This window comes from Dendrobates tinctorius, unplaced genomic scaffold (assembly GCF_039654945.1).
Source record: "Dendrobates tinctorius isolate UK_male_01 unplaced genomic scaffold, ASM3965494v1 ptg000326l, whole genome shotgun sequence".
NCBI classification, from domain to species: Eukaryota; Metazoa; Chordata; class Amphibia; order Anura; family Dendrobatidae; genus Dendrobates; species Dendrobates tinctorius.
This window is the reverse complement of record NW_027361993.1, coordinates 14,158,990-14,176,188: the sequence shown is the minus strand read 5'-3', so window position 1 is coordinate 14,176,188 and position 17,199 is coordinate 14,158,990. Positions and strand designations below refer to the sequence as shown.

Here is a 17,199-nt window from a genome sequence, read left to right as displayed (position 1 = left end):
CCACCAATCCCAAAAACGAGGCATCAGGCGTCCCAGATGAAAGGGGGGGTTCACACCCCTGCTCTCATTGATTCTGTGTGGGAAAAGAGTTAGAGCGCTGCACTTGGCTATGCCTGTCAGTGCCATAGAGAATGAATAGAGCAGAGGTGGCATCCTCGACCTCCTCAGAAACCCATTCTCAGAATCAGAGGAGGTCCTAGCAGACCACAAGTGATTGGGAAGTTATGCCTATCATGTGGTCCTGTGGCTAGGCGATAACTTCCACACACGGCACAAAGCCATTATTAATGTGTGAAGATAGCGCTCAGTTCTCAATGTCTATTTATATAAGTATCAGGGCGGCTACAAAATTTACTGAGATTAATGCATAAGAAAAGATCAACTTAGTTTTTACACAAAGTCTTATAATCTATTCAGATGTAAAATGTATTTATGCTCACTAAATTACTGCTAACCTTTTACAGACATATGGGCCGGGCGGCAGCCAAAAAATGCAAAGTTTATCCTGACATGGCAGCAACTGGGAGTCAGTGTTTTCATATTAAAAATTAAAAACATGGTTTTAATAGTTTTCTGCTTGACATATAAAATGTGTTGTATTGTCACAGACTACGGTAAATATAAAAATCTCCTGAAAAACTAAGATACAATTAAACTATAAGGGAACAAAGTCCTCTCTTCTACAAAAAAATATATTATAGTAATGCAAGAGCAAAAGAGCAAACTTCTGGGCACATCAGGACATACTAGGTCCCAGTGCGTGTGAAGACGATCAGTAAAACTAGCTGTGTAGCTGTACGGGTTGGTTTCGGTTGGGTTGCGTTGAGCAAATATGTTCGGAATTGGCTGCCAAATCTGAACTTGCCATATTTGTGCCATATTGAGATCCTATTCGTGCCAAATTTATGTTTGATGATCAGTTCTGAACATATTTATTTGGTCATTTCTACTCCCATTGTCTCCAATGACGTTCAGCTGTGTTCGGCGAAAAATGCAAAAACAATATTCACCAACGATCATAGTCGAAATTGAACTGAAAAATTCGCTCAACTCTAGTCCTGGGTTCAAATCTAACATCTGCAAGGAGTTTGGATATTCTCCAGGTGGGTTTCCTCTGGGTTCTCAGTTTTCCCTCACATACTCCAAAGACATACTGATAAGGGAATCTAGATTGCGAGCCCCAATGGAGATAGTTCTGACAATTGTTGTGGAATTAATGGCACTATAGAAGTGAGTAAAATAAATGATAAACAAAACATTTTTGTTTGTTTTTTTTATTTTGCCTCTCTATGGCAGAGATATTAGCTATCAAAGTATTTGGGAACCTAAACAATTAAGTCCAAGTGGGCATTACCAGAGAGATTACCAGAAAAATTTCACTGGGGGTGTGTACTTCTTCCTCTTTCTAATTCTGACCAATCATAAGCTGGCAGCAACACATTGGAGAAAGAAGAACACGCCCTCTACAAAAACTGTGCAATGACAAACAGTCCCATTACACGCCCCCCAGTGAAATCTTTCAGGCAACACCCACTTAGACTTTAAAAAAAATAAGTAACTGTTTAGATGTCAAATTCTTTGATTGCTAGTAACTCTGCAACAGTGAGGTGAAAGAAAAAAAAAAAAAAAAAATGTTTTTTTTTCTGCTCTGCAGCCACTATTACATCGTGTGTCCTGTTCAACATGAACAAATTTGGTGAAAGGTCCTCTTTAAGAAGATCAAGTAATATGTGCTTACCTGTTCACAATAATCGTAATTTTGACCAGGGCTGCCCAAACTTTTACATGCTACTGTAGGTCTAAAGTGTAAAAGCCTTCATATGGGCAATATAAGGTAGAATTTTGAGCCTTACTGCTAAGGAACACAATGATTCATGTATGCTTCTGCCACACGTATCAGGACTTGGATGACATTTTCTTCAGTCCATTCTGAGTCCACACGAATGTATAAACCCAAGCTGCCATGAGATGTCAACAGCGACAAGGAACCAGTAATAGACTGGTACCAGTCTCTAAGCCACAGTTTGGCTACAAGAAAAGTGAGAATCTCTCAAGACTTGTACTTACCAGTAGGAGCGATTTTCTCGTTTTAGGGTCCTCTTGTGACTCGAGCTGTCGGACTGCCATCATCCTCTCCATTTTACGCCTCTGAATGGCATCCGTCTCACTGTTTGGTTGCTGGTATGCGATGCTTACCTCTTTCATTCGGCTGTACAGCATTGCTGCCAGCTCGCTGTCTAGGTCAGCCAACTTCTGGGCTTGGGAGATATTTTTCTCTGTCAATGGAATATGAAAGGGGTTTTGAGCAAAGTGATTACAGGGCTAAATCTCACAATGGTGCGCCATTAAACATAATTGAGCTTGTAGAGCCTTCTGCAATGTGCGGGTTTTTTTTTTTTTATTTAAATAGCCGCATTACAAGGTGTAAGCCATATTGTGTGTGGAGTATGAGCAATTAAGCCTGATTGTCCCATTGTAATAGTGGCCCTTTAAATAAGGGTTAATTGTGTTATTGCAGAGAGTATTTACACCATGCGCTGTGATCGGAAAGTTGGACATTTCATCATTTGCCATCCAGACAAAGCATATTTACTTGTAATGATGCAAGCTGCTGAACTGGATTACTAACCGCTGATGATTGGCATAGTCACCACGTTGGAAAGATAATGAAAGATGCCTTAAAGTGGAAGTTCTCATTTTACCTCGAGGCTACATTTAGGTTCAATCTTCTGCGCTGATAAATTTCTTAATAAATCATAGATTTATTTTTATGACAATGGACCCCAAATGTTTAACATACTTCCCTTGCCAAGATCCCGCAACGTTCTTCACTGCCTGCCATCGATGCTCTGGTTATCTCGGCAGCAATGTAAGAGGCAGGACAGCACATGTGCCAAATACTAGGCTGCCCTGCCATTCATATTCCCAATCCGCAGCCAATGATATATCCAGCTGCAAACCAGGGAGCCTGGTCAGCAGACAAATCAATGAGTCTGGCACCTGTCTTACTATATTTCCGTGCCAGTTATTGGTTCTCCGACACTTCTGCAGCACTTTATTGAAGAGTACTCTTCTTGATTAACCCATTTGCTCCCATTTTGATTTTTGGCGGTTCGTCTGCCTTAGTATTCTGTTCCCCTCTTGGATCTTGATGCGGCCTGACACCCACATTGCCAATATATAGTCCTTCAATACGTTGCGGACGAAACCCTGGGAAGCCCTGCAGTGAGGAACAGATCCCTATATGGGGACTAAAAGGGCAAAAACTAAGGGAATTCTTATATTCTGGTAAACAGAATGGACTGCATCAAATCTGATTGCAGAATCCCCTTTTTGACCTGTAAGGAACTGTTACACCACTAGAGGGAGCTGCTGCATACTAATTATTATTGAGCTTCCTGTATAAAGGATATGCAGTAAGCTCCCTCTAGTGCTGGCTGCAGAGAACCAAAATGTGGAAAATTCTCTTTGTCTATGCAGAGGACTGCAAACTTTGCATCGGAGAACAATACTCAGTGCAGAAATTAAATGGCATTCAAGTGTGGATATTCTCTTTAAAAAGTTGAATCATTGAAGAGAAAATAAACTTTCTTCTTGATTTTTAATATTTAGCAGGCATGTGAATTGCCTGCAGATTGGGGGTATTTTGACTCTAGGGAACCCCACCGATCGTTCAATAGAGTTCAAAAAACTGATGAGCAAGCTCCTGTCTGAGAGTTTACACAGCCAAGAGTACCGATTCAAGAGAACGCATAGGCTTCATTGTCTATGTTTTCTGTTGCATCCATACCCCGCTCTGTGTCTGCTGAGCTGTGCACTTCTCGGTCTATTGAGCGATCTGTAGGGTTCTTAGGATCTGGACCCCCACCGATCTTCAAGTGCCTGTTTGATATGAAAAATCAGGAAGAAAGTGTAGATACTTCTTAATGGTTTAAGAAAGGAATTCCAGAAGAAAAGTGAAGCCTGACACTGACTTTGCCAGAGCTGCAGCAGTGGTGTAACAGCATATTTACAAGCCATTAAGATATGTGGAAACTTCTATTGGTGCTATGACCTATATTCCCAGATAATAAGGACACTTGGTATATGATCCTGCAGCACAACACTTACTGCCCACAGTTCGACTTGAAAGTAAACTTCCTCCACGAAAACTGCTTCTCTCATCATGCGCTGTGATAACACGAGATCTTGGTGTAGGTAACGCAGCAGATATCTTTAATCTTTGGTCAGCAACACGACCTGTAAAAATAAATAAATATTATAATTAAAGGATTATTTTCCCCAAAAAAATTCATGGGTTAGAGCATAACTTACTGATAACCTGGGGTTCTAATTGCTTGAACCCTCAAGGTCCCAGGGTCGGGGGTCTGATTGCTGGGACCCTCAAGGTCCCAAGATCGAGGGTCTGATTACTGGGACCCTCAAGGTCGGGGTCTGATTGCTGGGACCCTCAAGGTCCCAAGGTCGGGGGTCTGATTGCTGGGACCCTCAAGGTCCCAAGGTCGGGGGTTTGATTGCTGGGACCCTCAAGGTCCCAAGATCGAGGGTCTGATTACTGGGACCCTCAAGGTCGGGGTCTGATTGCTGGGACCCTCAAGGTCCCAAGGTCGGGGGTCTGATTGCTGGGACCCTCAAGGTCCCAAGGTCGGGGGTTTGATTGCTGGGACCCTCAAGGTCCCAAGATCGAGGGTCTGATTACTGGGTCTCTCAAGGTCGGGGTCTGATTTCTGGGACCCTCAAGGTCCTAAGGTCTGGGGATGGATTGCTGGGACCCTCAAGGTACTAAGGTCAGGGTTGTGGTACCCTGAGACCGGGGATCTATAGCTCTATCCCGAATTGTGCGTAGCTGAATATTCAGCGCATTAGTCCAACCCCATGTACTTCAATAGAGTTGAGCAGCAAGGCCATACATTTCCCATGGGCAGAAAGCAGCTGTGTATCTCTAATCCTAGACGTCAAGATCAAGCTGTAAAATGTGCTCTTTTGTAGAACCAGATTAGATAACAGCATTGCATATAAAAAAAAATCTACAAAGAACAAGTTTATAATTATTATGGAGATTTTTTAAATAACATATTGCAAATTAATTTTATTTTTTTATTGCCTGTTTTTCGTAATAGGTGTCAGATCTTAAAAAAAGAAAAAAAAAAAACTTACCTAATCAAGAGGCGACATGACACAGGATACATTATTTTGTAAAAAAAAGAAAAAAAAAAGTAGACTGGAAAATGATACTATGAGCTACTCCCCCAACACTCCTGGAAGGCGCACGTCCTCCGCTGTGTAACAAAGCTGATAAGTGTTACAATTACGATCTCAATCTCTTCATGCACATTCCTTGTTTTCATTACATAACCACGCATCTGATTAATTCATCAAAAATGACCTGCGTTACTAATAGAATAATCAAAAAGAATAAAATATGACAACATTTCTATACGGCTACGGAGCGCTGCGCCGGCTTTGATGTCTGACTGAGCCTCCAGTGGCTTTACAGTGCACATCTCTAAAAGCTTGACAACTTCAAAGAGTCGAAAATCCATGTTGTCAACATACCGCTCTTCCAACATCAGCCGCGCTCTCGAAAAACAGAGATGCATTTAGCTCTATGTACAAGAGGATGTTTTATAGCTGTGTCTACAATGCTCGCCATTACTTCTTCTAGGGGATCATTTTATTTCACCGTAGTAGGGTGGAGGGGGGAAGAGACAAAAAGAACCAGATGAGGAAGAAGTGCTCCGAAAAAGGGGCCTCCAAATGTTGTTTCTCACACTTTCTCTGATTGTGTCCAGTGCTATTGTAGTAGAAGCAATTCACGCCTCACTGCCTTCTAGTTTGTTTTGGGTTTTTTTCTCATTATATATATATATATATATACACACAGTATATATAAATATATATATATATAGTTTTTTTTTCAATTATTATTACTTATTTTCTGCAAAACGGACACGGTTATTTTTCGGATGGGCTAATATTGATTGTTCTGCACAATAACAAACTAAGGAAGGAAAGTTGTTTTCTATGTAATTACAGAAGCTAAGTTACGGTATGAAGACAATATTCTCCCTGTGGCAAATGTCCCTACAATACTTCACTGCTTTTTCATCATTGCTTTTTGAAGGAGCAAAAATAAATTCCTGTATTTCCCGACTGCCGGCAAGTCTTCCAATTTTCTGCAAATTTTCAAAAATGTCATCTAAAGGCAATGTAATCATCAGAAAATGATCTAGTGGTCAAATTTATTTTTTTAGGCTACACATACTTTGAACATCTTTTTTGCCTTTTTCTTTTCTAATAAATATTCCATATCATTACTTACGTAAAAATTGTTTTGCAATTTCCAGTCAGGACACTTAGCTTAAAAAAGGGTTCATCCAGGACTATTTTTCTTTTTTTTTCTATGGGCTTAAAAACAAACAGGCAGGTTATTGCTAACTATCTGCCTGTTCTACCCGATGTCGGCTTAGACTAAGCCTTACAGCAAACACGGACGGCTCCTGACGCTGATTCAGCTGCTCCACGCCAACAGAGCAGCTCTTCTTCTTCCATGCTGCTCTTTAAATGGGGCGTGACTGCCGATGTCATGCTGATTGACAGCAGGCTCCCCACAGTTAGGCAGCAGGGAGCCAGCTGTCAACCAGTATGATGTCCGCAGTCACACCCTGTCAGCAGAGCAGAAAAGAAGAAGCTGCTCTTTCTCAACGTAAAGTCAGTGGAAGCCATTGTATCACCAGCAGGAGCAGTGTGTGACCTCTCTGTGTCGGCAGAGATCGGCCCCCGGCAGTTAGCAACTACAATCCTTTAAAGGGTTGTCCAATACTTTCATATTGTAAACTAGCCATAAGTTAGATCTTTAATAACAGATCTGTGAGGGGGTCAACACTCAGAATCCGCAACAATCAGCTGCTCTCTGTGCCGCCGTTGTAAGCAGCTGCACAGCTCTGTCATCTATTTAGTGGACACTGTTGGGTACTGCAGATCCACCCCCATTCATCCAAATCAGAAAATGATGACCTATCCTGGGAATGAACCACTAGAACAAATTGGCAGCGACACCATGCCAGTATTTCCCCAATCTGTTCCATTCCGATTTTTCCAGAGAAATTGGGTTGACCAGTTATAATGATTTTTTAGAAATTAATAATCCGTTGAATAAGATGCCATTGCCTTGATTACCGTTGGAAAAGAAGTATCACAGCGAAGGGAAAGGACCAAAGAGTACCCCGGGGCACAGGGACGCCAGCAGCTACCACACCTTGGAGGCTATTTAAGGTGTTATGTTCTGTACATGTCATCACCAGGTGAGCACAGAACAAGAAGCAAATTGAAGGAAACCCAAATTCTACCCCTTCATAAAAAGGTGCTGCCCTATAAAGGGCTTTCTTTTAGCATTTGCAGTAAGTATTCGATTGCACTACATTGTGCCGAACCGCTTTACAATCAAATAACCTAAATACACATCAAACTGGGGTTGTACTGAGGGAGCTGGATCGATCGGGGGATTCAATTAATGGCCCATCAACCCTTCCCTGCTTTCATGGAGTATTGATGGGTTAGCATGGCAGTTACGGATGTGCCACGGAGAATGGAGAATTCATGTCTACTTGACAGTGTGGGAAGAGGACTAAAAGAGTCTAAAAAATACTTCTAATATTGAAAAAAATATATTCCAATCACCCTCTTTGTCCAAATCAAAAATATAAAAGTGAGCATATTTAGTATTGCCGTGCCAGAAATAGTCCGATCTTTCAACCCACAAAAATATGGCATAAGAAAAAGAAAAATCAAAAACACCAGAATTGTAGGACATTTATTTTTATATCAGAAAGCGACCAAACAAGTTCGAATATTTGAAATCAGGTCTGACAGATGAGGACACACATAACGTAGCTCTGTCCTCTGGTTGCCTACACCTACGTGTCCTTAGGACTTCAAGCACTTGGCAAACACGGAGACCGCTTCTCCAGGATGAACGGACAGTTTGCTTGTATGATTTGCTGGATTGTAGTTCTCTGAATTTACATCTATATTACTCAACAGATTTTCATTTTCATGCTTATTAATTAATTTAGAAACCGCACTAAATACAATAAAACGACTGAAGTGACATTAATTTATCCAGCGCATGAAAAAAATTGTGCATATACGGTGTATCTTCTAATTTAGGGACCGCCATCAACCATCATGTATGCTGACATGTTTGCAATGAATAGAAAGCAGCTGTCTGACAAAGCAGAATGATCGCCATAACAGCTCTGACGAAGCGGCGGCTGTTACTTTGAAAAGCCCCCTCTCTCCTCTAAGGTCTTCCTGGCGGTCAATCACAATAAAATCCACCAAATTCCCAATTTCAGCACCAGTCCTGGAGTCCTGGAAGCTAGACTTGATGTTGCAGGCCATGGAAGCACATTTCGGCCATGCAAGCTGCTCACAGTAGAAAGGGCAACAAGCAGCCTGGTGTTGTTGTGATGAAAAATAGGTCCTGAGACACTTTGGAGAAATGGCTGTACCATTGAGTCCAATTGATCCGTTCTGTACTGCAAGTAAAATGGGCCGCCGCCACATATTATGCTTAAGGGGTCAGTGTCTACACAAACCATAAGAAGTTTGCACGAAATTGGGATTCGAGCCAGATGACCGGCTATCATGGTGCAGAGCAATTTGGCAATTCAAGCAAATACAGTTGTGCTCAAAAGTTTATACACCCCGGCAGAGTTTTTGCTTTGTTAGTCTTTTTTCAGAGAATATGAATTATAACACCAAAACTTTTTCTCCACTCATGGTTAGTGGTTGGGTGAAGGCATTTATTGTCAATCTACTGTGTTTTCTCTTTCTCATAATGACAACCCATGGTCAGGTAGACCAACAAAAATGTCGTCCACAACTGCCAGGAATTGTGTGGGTTGCAAAGAAAAACCCACAAATAACAACAGCTGTGTTACGGTGTAGGATGTTAGGGGAAACCTGGAAGTGGACCCTCTGGGTCACGGCTCCAGAGCCCCCGAGGGCGAGCCGACCAGGTGGAATCACCCCCTATACAGAGAGTGTTAGGGGCAAGCCCAAGGGGTATGGAACCGCAACGGCTGGAGCCAAAGGGGTGACTTAAGGCAAACCACAGGAGAGACAGCGGAGCGGAATGCGTACCGCTAGAGAAAAGAAGACTTCAGGGACTGCAGAGCAAGGGAGGCAAATGGGACCGGGAGCACAAGGGACTGGCAGGCTGCAAGAGAGAAGCAGAAGGTAACAATAATACAGAGGAAACAGAATGGCTGGACAGGTGCCAACGCAGACAAGGGACGACAGGAACAACCTGACTGACAAGCCGGAGGTGTCAGCACAAGAGGGTGAGATGCAGGGGAAACAGCAGGGACACAGAGCAAAGCAGGCAGGACAGGACCATAAACTTAAACAACAGTAGCGAAGACAGAGACCACAAGGGAGAAGTACTGGGTCCTGAGGACAGGGAGAATGCTAGCAATGGAGACCAGCGCCACTGCGTGCGAAAATCAGGTGTCTTACCTGGCCCAACGCCGCACAGAAATACTTGTTGGGCGCCGCCATGTTGGGGGCGGCACCTCTGGGTCAGAGCTCCCAGGAGTCCGTGCGCTGGAGGAGATGCCAGTGCGCATGCGCGCGGTACCAACTCGCCGGGAACCCCGGATGTCAGCAGCGGGGACGCAGCGGAGAGCAGGAGCGCGCCGGGAAGCGCGTAGAAGAGTCGGGACACGCTCGGGCAAGGGTAAGTACCAGCGGCGAAAGTGACAAGCTGAAATACTGGACTCTCTGAAAACTAGCGGTGTGGCTGTTTCTAGGTGCACAATAAGGAGGCACTTGAAGAAAAAAGGGGCTGCATGGTTGAGTCTCCAGAAGAAAGCCATTACTGCGCAAATGCCACAAAGTATCTCGCCTACAATATGCAAAACAGCACAGAGACAAGCCTTAAAACTTCCGTAACAAGGTAATATGGAGCGATGAGACCAAAATTAAGCTTTTTGGCCACAACCATAAACGTTACATTTGGAGAAAAGTCAACAAGACCTATGATGAAAGGAAGACTATTCCTACTGTAAAGTATGGAGGTGGATCTCTGATGTTTTGGGGATGTGTGAGCTACAAAGGTACAGGAAACTTGGTCAAAGTTGAAGCAAAGATGAATGCAGCACGTTATCAGCAAATACTGGAGGCAAATTGCAATCATCAGCCTGGAAGCTGTGCGTGGGACGTACTTGGACGTTCCAACATGACAACAATCCAAAACACAAGGCCAAGTCAACCTGTCAAAGGCTACAGCAGAACAAAGTGAAGATTTTGGAGTGGCATTCTCATTCTCCTGACCTCAATATCATTGAGCCACTCTGGAGAGATCTCAAGCGCGCAGTTCCTGCTAGACAGCCCAAGAATTTACAGGAACTGGAGGCTTTTTGTCAAGAAGAGTGGGCAGCTTTACCATCTGAGGAAATAAAGAACCTCATCCACAACTACCACAAAAGACTTCAAGCTCTCATTGATTGTTAGAAGGGGCAATACACAGTATAAGAAATGGGGTATGTCAATTTTGATCAGGGTCATTTGGATGTTTTGGGTTGTCATTATGATTTAAAAAGAGAAAACACAGTAGTTGGACAATAAATGGCTTCACCCAACCACTAACCATGAGTGAAGAAAAGGATTTGGTGTTATCATTCATATTCTCTGAAAAAAGGCCAAGAAAGCAAAAATTCTGCCTGGGTATGTAAACTTTTGAGCACAACTGTAGATCTCCATTGCAGCCTTAACTATGAATCTTGCTTTTATCTTGGATGCAGCGATAGCAACGCTATGAAGAGGCCTTCTCCAGGGAACATCACACCAGTCATATTCCTGGGATTATGTTGTGGGATGGCATAATTTACTGTAGTCGTACCCCTTTAGACTTAATTCCAGGTACACTAACAGCTTGGTGATATATTGTAGAAAAGGCTGTACGTCTGGGTCCACCCCCACCTCAAATTGTCCCAGGAGCCGTTTTCAAAACAACAACGCCAGGACACATGTAGCTCATGCTAAGCCTGTGTAGCCTAAAATTGCTACCATGGCCTGCAGTGTCTCCAGACTAGTCTCCCATCGAGCACATCTGAGATGTCATTGGTCTTACACAGGAGCTGCCAGCAGCGGATCTTGATGATTTGCCAAAGTGCATTCAGCAGTGCATTAAGCACAGCAGAAAATTCCTCAAACAAACATTAATAAAATCACTGACAGCAGATGAGGCTGTAAGTGGGGGATTTCTGCGTGTGGCATTCATACTTGATACTGAACAAATTGAGGTATTAAAAATGTTGTTTCCATTTTTTAATCATTTTTGTATCATTACCCTGTCTATCCATCCTTTGACTTCATTAATTCCATGATTTTTACTTCCTGAAGTTGCAATTTCAATATTGGGTAGTGGATCTCCTGGACTCATTGACAAACTAAGGCTTGTTTGTTTATTTTAGTGCAGCGAGTTGTACTTTATTATGCCACTGTTTTGGGCTACAGGACATTAGATTTATTGACTTTTTTAACCACTTTCTAATTTTTCTTCCTTGCATTATAGCCTTTAGTCTCCTTTAGGTTTTTATTTTATAATTGTTTAATGGTGTTCTCTGCCCAGGATTAATAACATGTTGGATTTATAGCAAGGGTTAGTATGGCTGTAGTATTGATTGAGTTTAAGGTTTTGTGTTTTGGAAGGTTTTATAATAGGAAAAAGGTTTTTTTTTAATTTTGTAAAACAGTTTATTAATCCATTGTAACAATCTGGGTAGGCCCTAATAGGAGTACACAAATGGCACTGCAGAGGACACTGGTACAGCGACTACTTAAAGCAGCACTTCCAGCAAAGTTTTAACCTCTAAATATATTGCAGTCATCATATTATATAGCACTGTGTACTTACAATTGCTCATTTTGCCTTTCTATCCAGCTAATTCTTTTTTCCATTAGGTCTATGACATCACGTGATTACAAACTGATGAGCTGAATCCTTCTAAGCTCTATGTAGAGACAGGAGGTCAATTTTCCCTGTAGGAATCATGAGTCACTGCAAAAGTCCCGACAGGGAGAAGAGGGAGCAGCTGGATCAGGAGGGGAAGGATCTATGCAGGGGAAAGCTACTTCTTGTTTCTACATAGAGCAGAGAAAAGAGAAGCATTATCTGGGTAGAAAGGCAAAATGAGCAATTGTAAGTGAACAATGCTATATAATTTGATGATTGTAATAAAGTAATAGGATAAAAATTTGATGGGAGGAGGAGGAGTGTTTATTTAATTCCCATGTCATTCATATATGATTCTTGGCGTTAAAGGGAATTTCACATGATTAATTCCATGGGCAGCATTACAAGCATCTCAAGAGTTAAAAGCAACAATAATGTGATAAGTTCCTTTTATAAACCCGATACCGACGCTGAAAATGTTTGCCAGATGGTGCCAAACTGAAAGCAATATTGGCAACAATGAGGAACTGATAAAGAACACATATTAGAAAAGTGTACCTATATGTTTTCATTATATAACGTCTAGTTTTTATGACATGAAGATGGAAATCCCCTTTAATACTACTGTATGGGTCACTAAGACCAACAACATGGGTCAACAGAAAGGGGAGACAACAACGCCAACCATGCCAGCTCCCTGATCTATGAAGATCAACAGATGGTCATGTTATACATTCAGATAGGCTGCCCTAAGAACTTCTTATTATGTGCGAACATACTGTACGTTATAAGTACCCAGAAATCCATATTCATTTCAATATGACCTAGATTCACAAAACATTCAAATGAGAGCGGAGGATTAGCAGCCATTCATGAGTCAGGGCTTAATGCTCATGATTCCTGAGCCAGTGGGTGTGTAGACCGTGTGCCCAAGTGGTTCCTACAGGGCGACTGCACACCCCATGCCTCACATGGAGTCTATGGAAACATACCCAGCCCCTTATGCATCGTGATAAAGGCTGGTAATTTTACAGATGCAGATTTATGGAACTACCGTAGGTGATCTGCTTCCTCTGACATTTTCCTGGTGACAGGTTTTGGATTTTGTGCATCGCTCCCTCCATAAGCTTATCTTTCCCCTGCAGGCAACGTATGAAGAAGTACGATAATGGCAATTTAACTTTTAATATAGCTAATCTTTCTTATGAAGATTAGATGTCAGAATCATAAAGAGGTCGCATTGTTTAACTGTATATTTTAAAATTAAATGCAAGCCTTGGAAGCCGTTAGATAAAATATCAAGCAGGATTTCTCATTCCGGGACATATACATATATGCAAATAACATTGTGCAAATGTGAACGCAGAAGAATTGATGCGGTTTTGAAAGAAAAGGGCGATCACACCAAATATTGATCTGATATAGACTTCTCTTTTATTCATTCACTTTGCAATTTGAGAAAAATAAACTGTGAACGCTCCTAATTTTGAAATCAATGTTACTTTGCAGCAATTTTTCCATATAAATCTCCCCAAGCTGGCATGCCACACCTGGCAAGTCACGCTTCACAAGGAGAAAACGTTACCCCCTTAGCTCCCAGTCTTAAGCATCTCATCTAGCCAAATCAGATCTCATACTTTGCACTGATGAGGGGTAATACTTCAAAACACGTGTTTGCAAATTGAGATTCTAATTTGGCTTTTATCCTAAGTCATACGACAACGATCGTCAAAGGATCAGTATTGACTTTTAGGACTGCTACTGCGCTACAGTTCTGGTCCTCTTCCTCTCTGAAGAGCCAATTTGCATAGTTAATTACCCAGAGGAGCGTGCATAGATTAAAAGTCTCCTTACTCTGACATGCCAGGCCTTGCTTGTCACCTTCCACAAGGAGACCCCTTAACCATTAGATCCATAAAGGCTTAAAACTTATATACAGTTCTGTACTCTTACACTCTTCAATATTCAAAGTGAAATTGTATGGGGCCTCCCAAAAGGCTGGGAAGATAACGAACGGCATTTCTACCATCGGATCCTTTGGATATCAGGGAGATAAGCTGCTGCCAGAAGATGCTGACAGCGGCTTACTCCGGAGAACGCATGCATGCTCGGTCACGCCATGTACAATAGTTGCCATCCTTAGTTTGCTTCCCAAGAACTTCAAATCATATATTTCTCAGCCACCAAAGACCTAGAGGCATATGGCAATGCCAAGGTATCTGTGTCCTGCACCTGGAAACTGCTAGGACTCCAGGGACGCTGAAATAGATGTCTCTTACTCATGATACCATATATTTCCTTAGAAGACGACTAACCTGAAGATATGCCAAGATGGGACTTAGAAGGAAATAGGCGTAAAAGGCAGTAACTGTATAGTGTAGGCGCGAGGGTCTTAAGGAGCACTTTGGGCTGCCGTTCCTACAACCCCTATGAGCGCGCGACCTGAACATCATCCCGTCAGATTAATGAATAGAGCTAAAGTGATTTCCCATTAGCTCCTCCAGCCACATGCACAGGACTCTCATATTTTGGTTTTCGTAAGAGCAAACGCTAATAAACTTAATTGCCTAATCGCTCAATAAAATATAAAGAAGCTGCAATAAAAGTAAAAACTCCACTTCTGGGAAGAGCCGCAGTAATAGTGCTTTGCTTTCACGTGATGAGAAACATGAAATTCAATTCTGAAATTAAATTAGCTTTGTGCTTTTCTTTTTCTCTTCAAATGAACATACAGCTCGTTATTAGACTGCACTTGCAAATTAGTGAGCATTGTGCGTAGGCCTTTTATCTCTCAGCAATTAGTGCTATATGGAAAGTACAGTATAAAGAGGAAAATCAAGAGAATCCCTGTACACTCCACCACCCGGGGGGCTCAGACAGTGCCGGCTCCATGCTGAGATCAGCACCATCTACATGTCATACAAGGGCACCCAATACATACATCCATATAGATCCGACATTCTGTACTGATTAGTATCTTTATATATCTTTGTGATACAGTTCATCCATAAAACTCGTAAGCCTGAAGAAGCCACTAGGGGGGAGCTAAGACCCTTACTATGCAGTAAGGTTTTTAGCTCCCTCTAGTGTTGGTCGTGGGAATCTGTTTTATTATTTAACGCCTTCATGACCTTTGACCTGTATTTACGTTAAAGATCGTTCTTTATCCCTGCACTTGATGGCTGACTTAATCAAGTGCCTTTAACAGACACAGGCAGAGCAGTGGTCCTGTTAAAGGGAACCTGTCAGCAGGATTGTGCACAGTAACCTACAGACACTGTCAGGTTGGCGCTGTTATACTGATTAAAATGATACCTGGGGTGATGAAATCCGTCTTGTGGTTGTTGTTTAATCTTTATTTTCAGTTTTGAGTTAATGATATGCTCATGCCCAGGGGCGGCTGTGGGGGGCTTCATGTGCTGCTCTGATTAGATATTCATAATGCAGACTACTGGTAGATCACTGATCCCTCACTGACCTGTCCTCTATTTTACATAAGGAATATTCTATATAAATATTGAAAAAAAAAAACCTTCTGCAGGCAGGCACCAGCCGTAGCCCCTGCGCTGCAGCATAACAGCATATGTAATGTGTGTATAATTAATGTGGTTGAGGTTATCCTGATATTACCACAAAAAAATCCATTTGAAAATGGCGCCTGCCACGCCTGCGCAAAAGCAGCTATCGGTTTAAATAGAGGTGATCAATTAGCTGATAATGTGCAGGTTCGGCGGCGCCATCTTGGAGGAGTAAATTTTTATTTTCTTCCGTTGCAAGATGGAGCCTGCACAGTAGCAGGTATTAGAGATCACTGATACCTGTTACTGCGCATGCGCCATTTTCAAATGGATTTTTTTTTTTTTTTTGGGGGGGGGGGGGATCAGGATAACCTCAACCAAATTAATTATATACACAGTACACATGCAATTATGCTGCAGCGCAGGGGCCACAGCTGGTGCCTGCCTGCAGAAGGTTTTCTTCTTTTACTATGTATATATAATATTCATTAACTAAACTAGGGGGCAGGTGCAGGGCTGTGGAGTCGGTGAGCCAAACCTGCGACTCCGACTCCTCAATTTCCCTTACACCGACTCTGACTCCAACTCCACGACTCCGACTCCCACACATATTGCTTATATTTAAGTGAAAAATGTATTGTAGTACAATGTGAACCTCAGACATTTAATCATTTTTATGATCCAATAATCAAGATATTTAGATAGAACAGAATATATATTGGTGTACTACCCGGTTTTCATTCTTTTTGGTACAGATACGATATGGATAGACAGATATGGATAAATGGATAGATAGAGCAGATTTCTAATCTGCTTTTGCTATTGAAAACATTATCTATGAGCTCAAAAACCTTTCAGGTGATGCGGTTTTTTAAAAAGATGATCAGCTTTTGCAGCTGAAAAACGTATCCTCAAAAAACACAGGAAAAACGCTGTGTGTGAATGTAGCCTTAGATCAGGAATAGAACAGCCATTTATAGGACATTTCATAACTTTCCCAAACTCCTATGAAAAAATATTCAGCACATCCTGCATTGAATTACTGTACCCAATTTATTATATATTTTAGGAGTCGGAGTCGGTCCATTTTATACCGACTCCAACTCCGACTCCACCAAAATGAGCACCGACTCCGACTCCACGACTCCGACTCCACAGCCCTGCAGGTCAGTGAAGGATAAGTGACCTGTCTGAAGCCCATACAGATGCACATGTAAGCAGAGAACCACATAAAGCCCCACACAAAGGCTGCCCCGGAGCACAAGCATTTCATTAACTGAAAATAAAGATTAAACAAGAACCACAAGACAGATTTCATCACCAGGTATCATTGTAATCAGTATAACGGCGCCGACATAACACTGTCTGTTGGTTACTGAGCACAATCCTGCTGCAGGTTCCCTTTAAATCCCGCAATTATTTACAGACAGTGGAATTTAAGATGTGCCAGCCTAAACCACAAATCCCTCCCATCAGCGCCGATAGGTTGTCATAACAGTCCCCCATCACAGCATGCAGAAGACCACCGTGCCTTTCATTGTGAATCTCCTGTTAACGCCGGCTCATGGCCGGTGTTCATAAGTGATTGTGATTTTTGCTGTACATAGAAGGGATGAAGCCCTGCTATGGTAGCACAGGTGATCAGACAATTGCAGCTTCAAGTCTCCTAAGGGGACTATTGAAGTAAGTAATAAGTAAAAAGTGTGAAAAAAAAAGTTA

General features: G+C 42.1%; 1 protein-coding gene across 2 annotated transcripts in view; it reads right to left on the bottom strand.

Annotated features, from left to right (window-relative positions):
- The window catches only part of NPHP4 (nephrocystin 4), a 331,710-nt gene that overhangs the window by 58,847 nt on the left and 255,664 nt on the right, over positions 1 to 17,199 (bottom strand). For both annotated transcript variants that reach the window (XM_073561791.1, XM_073561792.1), the window contains 2 exons: positions 4,111 to 4,239; positions 2,068 to 2,276 (listed from right to left, as the gene is read on the bottom strand). In XM_073561791.1, coding sequence (XP_073417892.1) covers positions 2,068 to 2,276; positions 4,111 to 4,239 — 338 coding nt within the window. The remainder of the gene's footprint in view (positions 1 to 2,067; positions 2,277 to 4,110; positions 4,240 to 17,199) is intronic.